The following is a 20,069-nucleotide window of genomic DNA, read 5'->3' as shown; positions in this document are numbered from 1 at the left end:
TTCATTTGGACAACTTTAAAGGCGATTTTCTCAATATGTAGCTTTTTTTGCACCCTCAGATTCCAGATTTTCAAATAGTTGTATCTCAGCCAAATATTGTCATATTCTAACAAACCATGCATCAATGGAAAGCTTATTTATTCAGCTTTCAGAGGATGTATAAATCTCAATTTCGAATAATTGACACTTAAGACTGGTTTTATGGTCCAGGGTCACATATTAAAAAATATTAGATCAGCTCATAACTGCCAGTACTTACATATTGTGTATTAACATTCAACTGTTTTAGTAAAATATGCTGTTTTGTTTATGCTATGTAGGCTGCTTTGGTAGGTCTAAATGATTTATGAGACCAAGCATTATTAGAGTTATTCGAGTCATTATTATAGTTAAAGTGTCTTTACTTAATTCTATCGAAAAGTGGATTATAAAACTTAAGTGTGTGTGTGTGTATAGAGCAGAGATCGAGCAGTTGTCTCTGGAGAAAGAGCACCTGCAGGAGAGTGCTGAGAAACTGCGAGGTCGTTGTGAAGAGATGGAAGAGCAGTGTGTGCAACACGGGAGGATGCACCAGCGCATGAAGCAGAGGTACGCACACCTGCAGCACTGACCTCAAGTCCTGCATCACTCCCTGTAGGAGCTTGTTTAGTGTATCACACCATGACATCACCACATTTGCATAATGATGGACTAAAGCTAAAACCTACAACAATCTGGGGTGTGAATCTTTGGGGTGAAAGTCAATTTCACTTAAGATTCACAGATTTTCAATTAAGAATTGATTTAGAAGTGTTTTAAAATGCTTTGTAGAATTCAGGCTTTGTTCACCCTGCACACAAATTCAATTAAGATTGGTAATTTCACATGTGGTGAAATGTAATACATTTGTTTAGGTTTGTAAATAAGAGATTTCATGAGAAAATGTCAGGTTTTTGCTTCCTTAATGAATCTTGAAAAGATTCAGTCATGAAAAGAATGTCAAATTAGATCAAGGTCAATGAACAAGTGTTCAAATAATTAACAAAACTCAAAAGTTTGGGGTTTGTAAGATATAATTAAATAATTGTAATTGTACGATATATTGTATGTATATATATATATATATATATATATATATATATATATATATATATATATATATATATATAAGTATAAGTATATGTCATTTGTTTGTATATGTTTTTAAAGTCTCTTAAGCCCACAAAGGCTACATTAATTTGATCAAAAATACATTAACAATTTAAATAACTTTTTTTATTTGAATATATTTTAAAATGTAAATGTATTACTGTGGTGGCAAAGCTGAATTTTCAGCATCATTACTCCAGTCTTCAGTGATCCTTCAGAAATTATTCTAATATTCTGATTTGATCAGTTATTTTCAGGATTGATAAACATTTGATATTTTGTAAAATTTTAAATGTTTTTACTCCACGTTTGATCAATCTATTGCATCCTCCTTGAATAAAAGTATTACTTTGTTTCAACAAAAAAACCTTACTGACCTCAAACTTTTGAACGGTAGTGTGTGTTCTTCAGGAAATACATTTTGTCAGTCTAAAAAGCTTCTGAATTCTAGAAGCCATTGATTAGATTTACAAGCTGCAGCTTTGTAACCTCTCAATATGTCTATATTATTTTGAATTTTTTTATATCCGATACATGTGAGCATTGCACTTGTACCACTTGTCTTCAGACCGCATGTGTGTGCGTGTGTGTTTCAGGCAGGGGCACTGAGTGTAGGGTTGAGGGGCGTCTGGCACACCGCCCGAGCCAGCATGTGGGCGAGTGAGTGAGTGTGGGTGTATCCACAGTACCTCCAGCCTGAACCGAGCTTCTGCTGGGAGCACAACATCCTTCTGTTTCCTCCAAAACTTTACATATTAGCGAATATCCACCTCCTCGAACCAGAGAGAAGCAGATACAAAGAAAAGTTACATTTCCACTGCCGCCCTGTAATGAAAAGGATGTTGTTTTTAGATAGTTGTACAGTGTGGGCATGTAAGTGAGCTTTCCTCACATAACTGGAGCTGTTAAAATGGTTCGTCACCTTTGCAATTACGCAACATTTCTCACAAGAGCTCACAGACCGAGCTCAGAGGTGAGATGGAGCGATTAGAGAGAATCTATACGTGTGAAATATTTATAGTTGCGTTTACCATAGAAGAGACATTTTTATTTGAATTATGTACACGCTAGAGAGGATTTTCGCAATGAAAGCTTTTTCGTTGTGCTTTTTATGAACTATTCATAATGGATTTAATATGTTCTAGCTAATCTTTTTTGGAAGAATTCAATACAAAGCGAAAGTTTCAAATTTCGTGTGCTGGCCAAAATAGAGAAAAATCAATTTGTGAGAGTTTACCGCATCGCACCGTTCCTCTCTCTCGCTGTCTACATGCTTTGTTTATTGCGACGCTGACACACACATTTCTCCTGCTGTTGGTATGTAAGACAGAAGGTGCCGGAGCCAAACTTCAGCCCTCGGCTCTGAGTAAGAGACTGAGAGGTCTGGTCCCTCCCGAGTCTTCAGTGCCCCGGGTGTCTGCTCTGTAGGGCACTTCACCCCACCGCCCGTGGGTTAAGGTGTACGTGTTAATAAGTTGGTGCAAATGGCTCCGGCGTACATGCAAATAGCCAGGGCCCCACCTCAGATATTCTTGATCGGGCGCGCAATCTGTGCTGCGAAGAGCTGCAACAGCGTGGCACGCATGAAACATTTGGAAAATCAGCTTGATTTATTTTTACCATTCGAGCCAACGCCAAGCAACACAGGGGTTTTCGGCACACAATGTTTCACTCCTGCAAGTTATTTATTTATTTTCCACGTGGTATTCGCATATTTTCTGCCTAGAGATTAGGGCCAGTGATATATGAAAGGCTCGGAGTGTTGGCCAACGATTGTGCGTAATAGCCTCGGCTTTATAGAGAACATCAATAATACATATGCATATCAGTCCTATTTTTATTTCAGAAATGCATTCTGGGCATCGTTTTACTGCTGTGTAAGATGATTGACATTAGCGTGGTAAAAGCCACTTTGGGATGTAGTAATCAGAGTTTTTTTGTTTGTTTGTTTTTTATATTCCTGACTGATTTCATATCGTCTCATTAATGTACAGTTAAAAGGGCAAATACTCTCTTTAAGGTCAAGTAACAAAAATATGTACATTGTGTTAGTGATTCACGTAATTAGAGATTTTGTAAATAATGTAGGAATGCTGTCCTTGTAATTTCTAATATAGAAATGAATTTCATTTTAATTTAAATGAGGATAGAATTTTTATACTATTAGCACCAGACATATTCAATATACTTTTATCTTAAAACTTTACTTTATAACTCAGTTCAATTTATTGAATGCACCTTATAAGCTATTTGAACCAGATTCTGGTATGTCTTGGGTATTAAATATGGTATTAATGTTATTATTATTCATATAGACTGCAACATGTATTACGATTTCTTAGTATTGTAATTTCTCATTACTTTGTATCTGTCTGTTCTTTGAAAGCTGATGCATTTGGGGGTGACAAAAATTTAAAAAATATGCAGCTTTCCCCTGTATATGTGAAAACTTATAAATAGCAGGATTTTTTTATTGATTTATTTTTTATTGATTTCTGAGTTTGGAAATAATGAACATTTCTATAATACAAACAAATTTTTCTAGTTATGCTGAGACAAAAAACATAAGCCAGAATATGCTCTTATAGAGTAAAACAGGCATAATGATGTACGGTATGTTACCGAATCAGTATTTTGATTCTTTTCAATGAATCAATCAGACTGGCTCACAAATCAGTCGGAATGGTTCATTACTGAATTAGTCAATCAAAATAGTTTTTAAAAATCTTTCTTTATTAAATTACTGGAAAGCTTTTGGAAAAGCCATAGAATTGTGAATTTCATTGTGGAAAGCATAATAAAATGCATAACCTGTCAAAAAGAATTTCAGAAAGCATTATTAGGTATTTAACATGAAAAGCTTTTTAGGAAAATTAGATGTCCTGCGGTGTGGTGAGGCATACTATACTCCGTCTAAAATGAGCATTTTGCTAATTCTTTTAAAATTATTATGCATGCTGCTTTTACGCCCTTGTATTACTTAAGAGACATGCTTTTTAAAATGTATGTGACTGCAGAACTACGTATAGCAATGAGTGAAGATAATAAAAAGTTACTTGAAGGCATCTAAAATATCCACTTGTACATTTAATTCAAAGTCTCAATGTTGAATAAAAATGTTTGTCAGCTACCCTGATAGAGAATCATTTTAGGCTGTCTAGAAACAAAACGCAGCTTGATATCTGATTATTTGTCCAAAATTTCACCTGATCTGAGTCCCCGCTCACACAAGCTCCTCAAACATTCTCTCCTCTCCGCTCAGCCCCACAAACACACATCTGCCAATGAGCGTCTTTACCAATTATCACTCCCTCTCACCAACACACACAGAAGCAAACACGCTCCTGTTCCTTAAAGGAGTGTTGTAGCGTATACGCAGATGTGTGCCTAAATCTACAGGCTTCTGTCAGCCATATGGCGGCATAAAGAAAGATGGTAGCAGCGTGTGGATGTGCGCGGAGGGGAGCGTGGATGGAGAGCCATGTGTAGCGATAGCTGGAGCGCTGCTGAAAAGGCTGGAGGAGATGGTGCAATGGAACAAATGTCCGCCTGCGCCGGGGCCGAGAACAGCCGCGCTGCTGCCGGGGAGACGGCTGGGCCTCGGGCGAGGGCTGCTTCATCTGGTTCCCTGCCACCCACCCCCGCTACACACCCCATCCTTCACTTACACACACAAACGTGCATTTAGTACTGTGTGTGCGTGTGAGAAAAAAAGCTATGCCACTTTTCCCGAAAGCAAGAAAGCTTAGTAAACTTTTCACTTGCAAATGAAGTTGGCAAGGAGTGAAGGAGATTGAATGCGTGATGTGGATGATGCTTGTCACTGTTTCTTTAGCATCTGCATGCTGATCGCTGTCTTTTCTGGGTCAGATGTACCTTTTAGTGTTTTTTTTTCTACCAGTCTGCTTGGAACAAAAGCTTTTGAAAAGAGGTCAGAGTTATTTGGACTTCTCTTCAAATCAAACGAGAGTCTTGTTTATAATAATTGTGCTTCAAGTGGCATGACTTATTAACTATTAAATCTGAGCTTTGCTGGCAGACAATACTATACTTTATGTGGACTAGATTATATCTTTCCAGCTTAAGTTGTTTAAGTTTGATGTTGTGGCGCTGTATATTTTAAAATGACATTTTTTTTTTTTTTTTTCAAAACCTAACCTAAATGTAAAACATCGAACATGTAACACAAACCTCGATGCTACAGACACGAATGATGTCTCAAATGGTGCTGCTTGTTGAGGAGAGCTGTGACCCTGTTCACATTCTGTGTTTGGAAATTTAGCTGGGTCAACTTGAAGGTACACGGGAGACTATAGCAAACATGATTTTTGCTTTCCCATTTGAGAGAGATGGATTACAGCAGTCAGAAGAGAGAAAGATGTCAAAGCAGCTGAAGTGTTTAAAAAAAACTGAACAAGAAAATGCTAGAATTACGATGGTAATCACCACTTCAGATAATATAAAAGTCTAGGTGACCTTTGTGATTTGATAAGTGTCAGAAATTGGTGATTGGGATCAAATGCATTAAGTATATCAGGATATTATTTAATCTCTCTTTTATCTTGCTAATCATCATCATACACTACCGTTGAAAATTTTAGGTCAGCAACGTTATTTTTTTTTTTCATGTTATTGAAGAGGTCTCTTATGCTCATTTAATTGATTAAAATATAATAAAAACAGTAATGTTGTGATTGTGAAATATTATTGCAATGTAAAAGAACTGGTTTCTATTTTAAAATATATTATATAAAATATATAAATGTAATTTGTTCCTGTGATGGCAAAGCTCATTTTTACTCCAGGCTTTAATGTTACACGATCCTTCAGAAATAATTTTCAATATGCAGATTTGATGCTCAAGAAACATATTGAATACAGCTGTGCTGTAAAAAGTTAAAAAGAACAGCATTTATTTGACATTTTTTGTAACATTATAAATGTCTTTATTGTGGATTTCTGATCAATGAATGCTGGATAAAAGTATTATTTAAAAATAATAATAATAATAATAATAATAAAAATATCTTGCTGCCCCCAAACTTTTGATTGATAGTGTACAGTAATAACTAAACTTCAAACTAATCCTAGCGTGATTCACTGTAAGAAAAAAAAATAGTAGAAAAACATGTCCTGACAGTTTCTGTTAAGTTTTCAGATAACTGTAAAACACATCACTATACATTATGCACTATGCACTAAGCATATTTCAAAATACAGGTAAAACAACTGTGAAAATCAGTACAAAAAAATGAAAAATAGAATGCCTTTTTACGGTGCTTTCTTAAGTGTATTTGCATTTTCAGAAGCATACATAACTTTCTGGGCTCAGTGATTATGGATTCGTGGATTATCTGTAAGTGATTGCTCGGTCAAAAACTGAAACTGATGCCAGGTGGCTCTTAACATTAAAAGTCATGGTGTAACATCACGCACACTCCCACTCTTCACTATGCAGCTAGGGGGCAGCAAGGAGCCTCTCCACCCTAATTTGCCTCTTTCCTCTACCCTTCGTGGGCCAGCTGGCCCACACTGCCGGGGGCAACAGCTCCGTGGCCTGCTGACAGAGCCTTGTGGTGCGGTGGCTCTACTGCTCCTGCTTACGCGGGTGCTGGGCACATCCCAAGGCATGCAAACTGTAAAACGCTACGTGGTGCATCCAAGCGCTCCCTATCCAACGCAAAGACCTCATTTATAACATCAAATAGTGCTCACTTAGCTCCTTTCACAGGCTCTGTGTGCAGTAAAAGCTGATGATGGTAACAAACTTTATAGAGACCTGATATCACATATGTTTTTATCGCCTAATATAAATGTGTGCAGATTGTTGTTGTAGCATTTAGCCTAGTAGATCAAAACTTTTTTACTGACGTCAATAACATTGTGTGATGTTTGTACGGACAAAGTCATATCTACGTGTGGTCTAAACTCAGTCCTGTAAGTAAAAATCACAGATAGATGAAGCAGAGATCATGTGCAACAATAGAGATTGGCTAGTCTAACAGGTTAAGGCCTGCGGTCAGTCGAGCTGTGTCTAGCCCTGGCAGAGGAGCGAGGGACTGCGTCCTCGCTGCCGCTGGCAGGCCTGTTTTAACTAGGCAAGCCAAGACAGATTGCATATATTCTATACCGCTTATCCTTCCTCCAAGCCTCGCATACCCGTTCCCGCCACTATCCGCAGCATGCTGCTGATGGGAGCCCCATAAATTCACTGGATTTAGTGATTTGTTGTTCCATTTGTTGAGATCTTTTTCTATTGGTTTGTTTGTGCATTGAAGGAACTAAACCTGCCTCATTTGTTCTGATATGCTGTACCAAGTAACTGCTATTGTTGCCGTTTTTGTGAGCACTGTTCTCCTTAGACTATCATAAAAAAGATAAATCGTTTATTTCACACAAGAAATTTAAATCATTTAGTCTAAAATGATTTGTTACATTCATTTAATGTAAATTTATACATTTTTTTATTTTGATTGCTACACCATATTTTTCGATTTGTTTTGTGTATTCGCAAGAGCTGAGAGTGTATTCTTTGCTTCTTGCCAATTCATTTGGCCAACGCTAAACAGATGCTAAGCACTAAACATCGCTCATAAAAATCACATACCCTGAGGCCACAGCAGGCCACATGAGCAGAGGAACTTCAGTCCAGTCCATCAGCATCAAGACTCGCTGTACAGGTGGCAGCACTGCAGGCCACTCGCACTCTCGCACTGTTTATTATACTAACTCACAGAGCGCTGCATCACCTGCAGATAATTCAGTTTTTAAACCATAAAAATATGTATTTTTATTATTATAATTTTTTTACTCACAAAATGTCCATTGTGAGTAAAGCTTTTTTGTTTTAGAATCCAAGGCATCTGAGGCATACTACAGCAATGAATTTAGATTCACATGTAGAGCTAAGTTAAGACAAAGTAAAGAGCTAAAGCATTTGTGTTTGAGGAGTGGAGAAAAACAGGATTTGCCTCTTATTACCTCCTATATTTCATTTGAGGGTCTAATTCAATGTCGTTCTTTAACCAATCCTGTCTTGAGCTGCCAATCCATAACTAGACTGTTGTTTTGGTTTTTGGTATTTCATTGGAATGAACTAGATAGCTCCTTATAACCAGTGACACTTACACATAACTGTGATTTATGTTGCTGAAGTGAGAGACACAAATGCACTTCATAATAAAATAATGGTAACACAGTTAAAAGTGCCCTCATTCAAAAGATTTTGTAATACTTTTATTCAGCAAGGACGAATTGAAGTCATGTATAATGTTACAAAAAAAAAACATTTCTATTTTTCCAAAAAAAAAAAAAAAGTTATTTTGAACTTTGTTCATCCAATAATCCTTAAAAACACATTAATGTTTTTTGAGCTGTAAATCAGCACATTAGAATGATGAGCATCAAGACTCGCTGTACAGGTGGCAGCACTGCAGGCCACTTGCACTATTTATTATACTAACTCACAGAGCGCTGCATCACCTGCAGATAATTCAGTTTTTAAAAAATAAAAATATGTATTTTTATTATTATAATTTTGTAATACTTTTATTCAGCAAGGACGAATTGAAGTCATGTATAATGTTACAAAAAAAAAACATTTCTATTTTTCAAAAAAAAAAAAAGTTATTTTGAACTTTCTGTTCATCCAATAATCCTTAAAAACACATTGATTTTTTTTTGAGCTGTAAATCAGCACATTAGAATGATTTCTGAAGGATCATGTGACACTGAAGATTGGAGTAATGATGCTGAAAATTCAGCTGACTTCACAGAAATTTACATTTTAAAATATATATTTATCATCTTACCAACCTCAAGAGTTTTGAATGATGGTGTATGTTTTTGGAATTTTTCAGTTATACTAGTTCTATTTAAGACCTTTTTTATTTAACCAGTTAGCTCACAGACCACTTGAAATCCTTCATGGACCACCAGTGGTCCTCAGTCTGAGAACCTTTAGAACAATTTGAAAAGCACATTCCTATTTGTTTTAATTGCAGGACTGGTTGTAAGTGTTACTTGTATACCGTTTGTAATGTGTTTTTGTGTTTTCTAAATACGTAAATGGCCAGTACAGTTACCTGAGTGCTCATTTCTCTCATCAGCTGTCGGGTTAGCCGCGTCTGTGTGTTGCGCTGGCTTCAGTTAGCCTGGGAGCCAGCAGATGGTGTCCTTTCACCAGGGTCAGCGGGGAAGCTCTATTCTCCCTTAAAACCCTTCTCCAGCTCTCTCAGTAGCGGGCAGAGGCAGCAGTGTCCAGGCCGGGCCAGCTCAGCCCAGCTCCATGCACTAAGCTGTATTAAAAACCTAATTAAGTTGCGTGCCAGTAAATGGAGGGAGGTTATTGGATTTGCAGCCTTAGCTGCTGGACAGCCTTCTAATTTAATCAGACTCCCGTTGTGAGTCCAGCTTCAGAGATGACTACAGGAGTTTTCTCTCTCTTTTTTTTTTTCTTCTTTGGGACAGTTTGTGGGAGTCAAACACAAACTAACACGGCCCTGAACAAGGGCACGGGTCATGCACATTGGACAGATTTGAGACTTTTCCCTGAGTGGCTGTAGAGCAGATAAATATGGGGGAGACTGAGAGCTGTTTGACATTTGCTGATTAAGGGCGGTGTGATTGTATAATAGGTTAATGCAGCATGTCGGTCTCCAGAGGTGCAAAGGTGCTGCAGATGGCTTGTGTGTGAGGTGAGGGAATTACACAACCTGCTTTAACTGCTTCAGACTTTACTGAGGCCACAGAGCTGATTCTACTTATTCAACATACTGACACTCTCAGCATAAAGAGCAAACATTGTAATGAATTGGAATATATGTGACATTATATCAGGCTTATAATTTGATTCAGCTGAATTATGAAGTCATTCATTAGTTTGTTTAATTGCTGACTGCTTGAAAAATACTCCAGTATTATTAAACTCAAACAATACCATTACAGTGAGTTTAATAACACTCATACTAAATTGGTTGGTAATGTTATGCTCACCACAGCTGCATTTATGTGATCAAAAATAAATACTCATTTTAAAATCTAATTTATTTCTGTGATGACAAAGCAGACGTTATTCCAGTCTTCAGTGTCAAACGATCCTTCAGTAATCATTCTAATATACTGAACTGGTCTTTAAAAAACATTTCCTTTATTATCAATATTGAAAACAGGTGTGCTTAATATTTTTGTGGACACTGTGATTCTTTTTTTTCCCTTTCTATTCTTTGAAGAATAGAAAGTTCAAAAGAACAGCTTACAAACAGCCTATGAATGTGATCGTTTTGTACATAGTATTTATTTATAAACTTAACTCAAACTTGCCTTGTCTTATAATTAATAAATGAATTTTTATTATTATTATTATTATCACTGCATTTTATTATTATTATCACCTTTTTACATTTTACAATAGAAAAGCATTTATTTAAAATAGAAATACAATTTTAACATTTTAAATGTCTTTACTTTCAATTTTGATCAATTTAATGCATAAATAAGTGTTTTTGTTTTTTTAAACCCTAACCTTTTGATCGGTAGTGTAGGTAACTTACAAACATAGGCTTCATAGACTATGAATGTGATTATTTTGTACACAAAATTAATAATTATTTAAAAAATGAAGTATTATTATTATTACTGCTGTTGCTATTATGATGATTGTACTAAGTTAACAATTAATAATATTCATAATTTCATTTTTACATACAAGTGTTCATTTTTAATTTTTAAAATGGATTTCAATCATTTACTTTTGTGGTGAGAGGGCTGTAAATTCATGTATTTGGATCTAAGCTCCCTGCATTTTTTTTTTTCTTTTTTCTTTCAGAAATCATTAGCAGAGTCATAGATGTCAGTCACATACAGTATACAACTCATTTCATATACAGTAACTCATAAGTCATACCGTATGTCTGCACACAGTTTATACATATTAACTTTGAGTGATTAGAGTCTGTATTTCTGCATATTAATGATTGTTTTTTTACTAATATTGAATCAGTCTCGAACAATAAAACTCATGTATTTCGAGAAGAAAAATAAACCCTGTGTCAAAAAAGCAGATGGCACACTGGACATGTTCTTGCAGCTCTCCCTTCTGAAGTTTCTCTTATTCTTCTATTTCTTATTTATTTCTCGTTGTGGTAAACAACAGCAGATGAATGGTACTTTCTGAAAGACCTGAAGAACAGCAGAAATGGTAGATAAAGGTTTGGATGGGTGCACTAATACAGAAGAACATTTGGAGCTAAGTAGTGTGTGGAGGAGGTTAGGGCCAGTGTCAAAGCGCTGCCAGACTCTGGAGGTGGGCGGCAGCAGTGGCGCCAGCTCCCTACACAGCAGGGCCTGAGCATGGGACAGGATGCCCACCACAGCCCTGTGATCAGCCCTGTCCAGCTCACACCAGGAAGGCCAGCAGAGAAATGAAAGGAAAGAAAGAGGATGAGGGCGAGGGAGACAAAAGAACAACAGCGCTTGACTGAGGCCTGAGGACAGGAACAAGCTGTCTAGCGCAGGCAGACAAACTATTCTGCACAAACTCCCAAATAAGATGGGATTTAAGGAATCAGAGGTGAATGACGATTATCGTCACACCAGACAGAGAGAAAAGAAAAGCTTGAAAATGGCTCCGGCTCCAGTCAACAGGAGAAGCTGGAAGCCTGTTCAAACTCATGCATTCATTCCTTTTAGAATCCTGTACAGAAGCGCATTGACTTTCTGAAACATTGTCATTTTTTAATGTTGCTTACCCTATTTTCAACATATTTAGACAGATACTAAATTTGATGGGGTTTTTATATATATATATATATATATATATAAAATGGACAATAGTGAGGGTAGCACCATATTTCATTTCCGACACTAATAAAAATGTGGATTGTTCTAATGTTTAACAACTTATTCTTCAGCTGACAAAAAATCTTTCCAAAAGACTTTCAATTGACTCTATAACTCAATAAAACAATTTTGAATGTTATGAGTTGTGAAAACGATGCAATCTTGGACTTTTATACAGGCATGTCACTGGAAAGACTGTTGTCAGAACATCACTGTTTGAATGTTTGACACAGAAACAGTGATTCAGACAATGGTGTGAGTGGGGGGCGGGACTATCTGTTTGTCCAGCCAATGGCAGAATCTGCTTTTATGGTCCTTTAAGAAGATTAGTAGCTCCAGTTTCTATTTACTTTCTATGAATGAAAAAGAAAGCCTAGACATTTTTTTTTATGCTTTAAAAGAAAAAAAATCTCATGTTTTAATTTATATAATAAATGACAATTTACTGTAAATAATGGCAGAATTAAAATTTTTGCACTGTCTCTTTAAGATAATGATAATCTGTTAAATGTTCACTTTGTGAAAATGAGCTCTTAACAAACTAAATTTTGACACATTTTCTGAAGTCTGAGCAATTCTGTCATTTCGACAAACATCCCAAAATTCAGAACATGCTGCTGAAAAACGTCAAGGCCAAGAGAGCATTTATGAAACTCAGTCAAACCTCAATCTGGTACAGTGATAACTCAGAAGTTTCTTTCAGCTGTCTGCTGTGCCTTTCATCTGTGTGTGTGTGCGTTTTTGTGACAAATGAGGACATAAATTAAAATAATGACAAGGGTATGACATAGGTATTACAAGGAGAAGGTGACTTTTCAGGACATTACCCCATGTCCCCACCTCAAAATGCTTATAAATCACACAGAATGGAGTGTATTGAAAATTTGAAATAGCACAAAGTTTCCTGTAAGGGGTAGGTTTAGGTGTAGGGTTGGTGTAGGGCAATAACACATACAGTTTGTACAGTATAAAAACCATTACGCCTATGGAGAGTCCCCACTTTTCACAAAAACAAACGTGTGTGTGTTTGTGTGTTTTGTTAGACTGCAGCAGCTGGACCAGCACTGTCAGGCCAGTTCTCAGCAGGTGCTGCAGCTCCTCAGCCGACAGAAGCAGCTCATGCAGGAGCGCCAGCAGCTCGCTCACGACATGCACAACCTGCAAGCCCAGGTCAGTCTCTGTTACACACTGTACTCAGACCTCAGCTTGCTCTTTAACATCAAACCTGATGATTGCCTGAAGGTACATCAAGGTTTAAAGTGCTTGACCTACTTCAAGGATGGAAGCTTTAACATGTCTCATTACTGTAATGCAAAACAATATTGTTTCTTTTACTCCAAAATAAATCATTATGAATATATTTTAATTCATTTTAATTACATGCCAGAGCTGTACTTTTCTGACATGCTGAGCTCATGTAACAGATGCAGGTTCAAATCTATTCCGTTTTATGATTTGAACACTTTCTTTTGCCTTAGATTCCTTGTCATCTATCCACGTTCTGTTCTAAAGCTAGTGGAGAAAACTGCACAAATCACAGCACGAAAGCTAAAATATAGTATGAAAGCAATAAAACCAGAAGAGAATTGTGAAAAAAGAAAATTTTTAAAAAATTAAATAAATAATAATAATAATAATAATAATTATATATACATATATATATATATATATATATATATATATATATATATAAAATCTCTAGGCACCTCTCGATCCAATCCAATTCTGGGAATCACAATCCAATTCAAAGCTCCAAAAAAAAAGATCCATTTTTTTTTTTTTTCAATTACATATTTATAAATTATTTATGTCAAGAATTATAGCTTCAAAACAAAAAGCAAAAACAAAGCTCAGAATCATTAAAGAGAGAATTGTAATGCATCAATTATTTTTCCTCTGATACCTTATATATACAATAAAGATCACCATTCAGAATAATGATAAAGTCAAATATCTGGATGCATTGTTGTAATAAGAATTTTGGGGGGAAATGTACTTAAATTTTCATTTAAAAAAATGCCTAAAAGATATAGTGATGATAAAATAGGTTTTATTTTATTTATGCTTAATTTAATTACTTCTGAATCTTTAGATTTTGTAGTAAAATGTGACCTGCATCCATAGAGAGAGAGAGAGTAGAGCACACAAGCAGCACAGCAGCTGGTAGCCATGGCTGCACATCACGCTAGACTAGGCACCCACAGATGCTCATCCAGATTGCTGCTAGAGGCACGTCAGCAACAGACAGCGAATCGCCGAATGCTGACATTCGTTGGAGATTATTGCAAATGGAGTGATGCTCCGCAAAGCGCCGCCGCTTTCGGCTCTGTTAATACTACCATGCTGTTGTTTTGTTATTAGAGCGAGTTAGTAATTCAGACTCTCCCTCTGAGCAGTTGTGTAAGAACACCCACATGCTGACCGCTCAGACCGCGTCCTGCTCGCGCTCACAGCTCATTATACAAGGCCAATTAGGAATTATGCTAGGCTGTTTGAAATAAATGAAAGTGTTGTATGAGACAGAAGAGCGGTTCATTCCTCTTCTTCTGTTGAGATGATTAGTGAGTAGTTTGCAGTACTTGTCAACATGGTGGTGCTGGGTTTCTTATTGAGTCTCCATTATGGCTGTCCTGTGTGTGTGTGTCACCGTCTCCTCAGGTGCATGTTGAGAAGAGAATGGACACGCTGGCTGTGTGAGGGCCGTCTCCATGAGGTCATGTGATCAGTCATGAAGCGAGAACCGATCACTGTGACACATTCCATATAACTACACAATGAAATGCAATAAGAGGAGTCAAAAGTCAAAGTTTACTTATTTTAAATAAAAAGCATACAAGGAAATGTGGCTTCATAACTGGACATGATTGAAAAGCTGTGAATGAATCTTGTATTTTTAATTTGTTATATGTCTTTTGTATTTATTTTATCAAAGATACCAATTAAAAAAATAAAACTCTCTCTGTTTTTCTCTCTCTATATATATCCCCGTCATAAAAAACACAAATTAAATGAGTAAATTATATAAAATGAAGATTATTTATAATTTTATATATATAAATATATCCCTGTCATAAAATTAAAATGAGTAAATTATATAAAATATTAAATAAGAATTTTCTATATATAAAACACTTTTTCTTTTCTTTTTTTGTATGACGGGGACATACAAAAGTGTATTTTTACTTTCTGTAAACTGTCTTTAAAATCTAAAATTATTTCCTAAGCCCTGAATGTTGATTTTCTATATAGGTTGTAAATCCATCAGCAGGTTCTGAGGTGTGCTATGATGAATCATAAATGTTTTGTCTGGAGCAAATAAGTCAGAGACACGACTCAAGCCAAAGCAGATTGACATAGTGCTTTATTTAAGCAGTCTGTAAGAAGGAAAATAATGTGCATCCCTATCATATACATTTACGTGTAAAAATACTAGGATGTACAGTGTACAAAAACAGTTTCTTGCAGATAAGCTTTCCGCATCCGCGTGGGCCCCTATACTGTATTCAAGGAAATAAACTTTGTTTTTGTTTTTAATATGATGGATGGTAATACAGTTCTTTTTTTCTTTCGTTAATCCCTTCCATGTAAAATTCTTAACCACATGACTAGTTCTTAACATGGATCTAATGACAGAGCTAGCAAGGTCAAGAAATGTCACAAACTCTAAAGCTACATGGACATAAAATGTTTTTTTTTGTTGTTGTTTTTTTTGTTTTTTTAAGATTTGTCTTTTTTTTGTTTTTAAATAAATACTTTACAATTCATGCTCATTCATAATACACTACCAGGAGCGCGATATAGAGAAAGTCTGTTGTAGACAGTACAAACAGTAGCAGCAGTGTGCACACGGATGTGCGTTTAGGAGGGATGGAGCCCGTGCCGCCCATGTCTCCATGGGTCCCTTCCTCACACTAGTTCAGTATTCAGGGAATAATGACTTTAGGTTGGGCTTACGTGTGTTTTTATTGTCCTCTGAAACTCTGAAGTGGTGACAACAGTACAGCTCAACTTTTCTACAACACTAGAGCATTAGGGAATCTTGGGAAATGTTAGTCTGTCTGTGTCACCAGGCAAAGCTTGTGTCTCCTGGCAGCATTTCAGGTCTATCCGCATCCACACCGTTACATATTACAGAGCACAATCACTCAGGAAAGTAAAATAGCATGAGATCCATGAGGGGCGAATCTGTGCTTTCAAGTATTTTTTTCCTCTCGTTTTATTTTCTTTTATTCTTTTTTTTTTTTTCCAAAGCAGGGACCCTTTTTTTTTTTTATGCTGAGCTATATAAAAAGAGCAATGGGTATGAAAGTGCTACAACAGGCAGATACAAAGCCAAGTGTTAAAATATGGAGTTACAAAAGTGTATGATTGATTTGGCCAAAGCCAAAGGCCCTTCTGCTGTTTAAATAAACTATCATCACATGCAAGGTACCGCCCCAATGAACATCATCGTTCTCTGCCTCTCCACGTCTTGAGGAAAACCCTTTGGTCCCTCACAAGTGCATATTAAAGTTAATGAACTGGATGAACAGCGTCACAGTATGATTGAATAATCCTACTACTTACAATCCGCACAATCACAAATCTGAAGTGAACAAGCAAAAACAAAGGAGCAAAAAAAAAAAAAATACAAACTGAGTGCTTCCATCTCCCTATTCAATATAAATTGTAAATGTTACCTAACCAGAAAATGTAAAACAAGACACAAATAGTTGAAAAATATTCAAGTTATTCACTGATAAATAAAAAAGTAATAAAACAGAATCGAACACCAAAAAAACTAAACAGTCAGCAGTGTAAGCCCATTAAATTAAATCAGGTAGTTCTTTAACTTTTTGTCTCACTTTCTCTCAAAAACAATAAATAAAACAAGAAAAGGGAATGGGGAAAAAGACGAGGAATGATCTAAAGGAAAACGTGCAAGTTGGAAGACAGAGAATGACACAGACAGCGAATCTTCCCGCAGTACCACCGCTGTGCTGTCAGAAAACATTATTGGGTTGGACATCACAGTTTGAACGCAAGAACATCCTCAAGCTCGACTGAAATCAAATCTGGCAATAGAGCAACAGTACCATGCTACAGCATCTCACATTACACCATTGGACAATTCACAATGCTCACAATCAACGCAGGCATTTTGGCGGAAAGCTCAGTTTGGCGTGAGGGAGGTGGACAGAAACTTTCTGAATCATCCTTAACCAGCCGTCATCAAATCTGTGTCGGTCTTCAACAAACATGCAAGAAATCCCAGTTCAGACGTCCCACTCTAACAGACCTTGTTCTACGTCACATTTCATATACACACCATCCAGACTCGCTCCTTCCTCGTATATCACTTCCCTCTTCACTAATGTCCATATTCTCACCCCAACCTCATACCTCGGGGCTGCACTCGGCCAAATTTCCTCAAAAAGTGCCAAGGCAAATACAAATGAAAGATTTTGCCGTTCCTGCCCAAATTAAACTGACACGCTGAACGCAACAACAACATGCACAAGAGCCAACTTTACACTCAGAAAACAAACACCACAGACACACAGCAGGTTTTATTGCCAAACACTATCAGGAAATGTACTGCATATATCAAACTATTACTCGGTAATCCAGATATTTCCCTTTGATCCATTTCAACTCAACTATTTCATCAAGCCTGTAAGTCTGTAACCACCAGAAACATTTTTTGCTCATAATTCATATAGACATCCTAGTATTTCAATGTTTATCGAAGGATTTTTATGCTAATATCTGACTGGCGTATTTTAGGAAGGAAAGTGAACATGATATTAGATGTAGCGAAGCACAATAGCACTCAGAAGTGTTTGAAACAAGCAAAATTTAAAGCAAACTGATTCATTAATGTTCACAGTCCTGTCTCAAAACAACAACGAGAATGTGCTGTGTCTTATTTAAATGCTCATTAAAAGGTCAAGCAAAGCACAATGGGGTGCGTGTCCTGCTCTGTTACAAACTTTAACATACAGTGACCCATCTGAATGAATCAGTGTGGTCTTTTACAGCCCTTTCATTGGTGGAAAGACAAGCAACACGTTTCAGCATCACTCAGACCGCTCACAATGTTGAGGAGGATAGTCAAATTCCTTTGGGGAAGAAAAAAGAGAACAACACTACACTGGCGTAATAAGAAAACAGTTCAGATGAAGGCCTTTGCAGTGACCCATCTACATTCGTAAGCCTTTTTAGGTGCATTTATTTCATTCAATAAAAGAGACTCAGAAAGCACTCTTAATAAACGCAAGGACAAACAAACAAAAAGAAAAAAATAAATTAAATTCGCTTAAATACATTTTCTCAATCACATTTTTTTCTTACAAAATAAAAAAGTGCTTCCTGTCATTTTTTCAATTAATGCTGGCTCTTTTTTTGTTGTTGTTGTTGTTGAACTATTCAGCGTTTAGCGGAAAGGCTTTCTCACAACCTTTGGGGGAATTTAATCTGATCGCCAACTGTACATCACAGTTGTGTATCGCTGCATAAAACACTCCACATCAGTCAAACGTGCCATTTTTCCCAGGGGGCGATATGTAAGAAACAAAGCCTTCGGTGAATACATTTGAGTGAGCATTTCTAACGGGTAGTTTTAGTGAGAGTTTAGCGCTGCATAGCTCAGGTTCACAGGGCTTTGTACGGAGGAATACTGAGTTGTGGATCGATGAGGGGTAAAGCTAGTCCTGAACACAGACGTCCTCTGTGAAGCCTGAGTAAACCGTTTATGGCAGTTTTGACAGAAGGTGAACCTTAAAAACAGTAACAACAGAAGCAGCTGAGACTGGAGCGGTTTGGAGTCGTTATACTACGTGTACCTGGAATCGCAAAACCCATGTGAATCTCTAGCCATGCAGTTATATGTATTTATCTGAACTAATGGATGTGTCCTTGATACTAGTTCCCACAGAATAAGGAATGTGGAGCAACATCTCAAATCAAAGAGAGAAACACAATAAAGACAAACAGCAAAAGTTCTCCCATCATGACCCAACCTTTGGGCTGGAGCTGTGAGGACGTTTGAGCGGGCTGGACCTCGGCCCGACCCCACGTGCAAATTCCCATCACCCTAAATTAGAAGTTTCCCTTGGTCTAGCTAAAGAAATGAAAGAACCAAGATGGACGATGAAGGGTCAAATGGGCCGGGGCTGTTAGAAGCTGAAGACCTAATTTGTTCCAGTGGTAACCTTGATGAGGATGAGGCAGTGTCGGCTGCGTGGCGCTCACTCTCTCCCGCTGGCGGAGTAGGAGAACTGGGGGAAGTGTGGCCGTCGCTCGTTGTCCATGCAGTCCATCCCATCTTCATCGACTGCGGAGAGGAGCACAGGAGCAATCGGTCAGGAGCAGCTAGACTGTCAGTTTCAACCAGGCTCATGCAAATAAAATGTTTTCTGCAGTTAGCCGTGAAGAAAACTTTATCTGAGCCACTTTTACACTTCCCATCGGGTCACAAAAAAGCCTGCAATATGCCAAAAAAACTGGCACCCACACACTTACAGGAAACAAGCTGTTGAATATGGAGTCTGCGGAAGACTTAACAGTTTGCAGGCAAAAACAAGGTTGTTACTTTTATTAAAAGGGTTATGAAGACAAGATTTAATTGGTCCCACACATCCTAAATATCGACAAGACCTTCTTTAAGCTTTGGCATTGATATTGAAAATATTACTGCCTTGTTTCACCTCACACTCACAAAACCGGTTTAATTTAGCATTCGGATATTTTACATTAGCATATCATTTAATAAATGTGTGCACAATCAAGGTTGCTGGTGGAAAAAGAAGTTTACCTCTGTTACAATCACCTCGAGTCAGTAAAAAAAAAAAAAAAAAAATCTGCTCTTCTGACCAAAAGAGATTTCTGAAAACGACACGGCTCAGATGGAAAGGCTTATAAGGATGTTTTTTTTTTTTAAGATTTGAGTCTTTGGTCCACAGTCACGTAGTGTACAAATGTGAGAAATCCAACACTGTTGCTAATCTTCTAGGTAGGGATTGAAAAAAACACGTAACAAATATGTAGAAATGTATTTATTATTCATGTTGGTTTTAAATGACTTTGTACAACAAAAGTTTATGTATAATTAGATAAAAGGT

The 20,069-nt window shown here is 37.0% G+C and overlaps 2 protein-coding genes across 7 annotated transcripts in view; one reads left to right on the top strand and one right to left on the bottom strand.

Moving 5' to 3' along the window:
* Window positions 1–14,923, top strand: part of sdccag8 (SHH signaling and ciliogenesis regulator sdccag8) — a 42,628-nt gene extending 27,705 nt beyond the window's left edge. Inside the window, exons 16-18 of one of the 2 annotated variants that reach the window (XM_058796206.1) lie at window positions 457–588; window positions 13,011–13,137; window positions 14,626–14,923. In XM_058796206.1, the coding sequence (XP_058652189.1) occupies window positions 457–588; window positions 13,011–13,137; window positions 14,626–14,664 (298 nt within the window). In that variant the 3' untranslated portion in view covers window positions 14,665–14,923. The remainder of the gene's footprint in view (window positions 1–456; window positions 589–13,010; window positions 13,138–14,625) is intronic. The other variant, XM_058796207.1, reaches the window with a different exon arrangement.
* A 387-nt stretch (window positions 14,924–15,310) lies between these two features.
* Window positions 15,311–20,069, bottom strand: part of akt3a (v-akt murine thymoma viral oncogene homolog 3a) — a 96,784-nt gene continuing 92,025 nt past the window's right edge. For all 5 annotated transcript variants that reach the window (XM_058796208.1, XM_058796209.1, XM_058796211.1 and 2 more), the window contains one exon: window positions 15,311–19,282. In XM_058796208.1, the coding sequence (XP_058652191.1) occupies window positions 19,197–19,282 (86 nt within the window). In that variant the 3' untranslated portion in view covers window positions 15,311–19,196. The remainder of the gene's footprint in view (window positions 19,283–20,069) is intronic.

Source organism: Onychostoma macrolepis, chromosome 13 (assembly GCF_012432095.1).
Source record: "Onychostoma macrolepis isolate SWU-2019 chromosome 13, ASM1243209v1, whole genome shotgun sequence".
NCBI classification, from domain to species: domain Eukaryota; kingdom Metazoa; phylum Chordata; class Actinopteri; order Cypriniformes; family Cyprinidae; genus Onychostoma; species Onychostoma macrolepis.
This window is presented reverse-complemented; position numbering and strand designations above follow the sequence as displayed.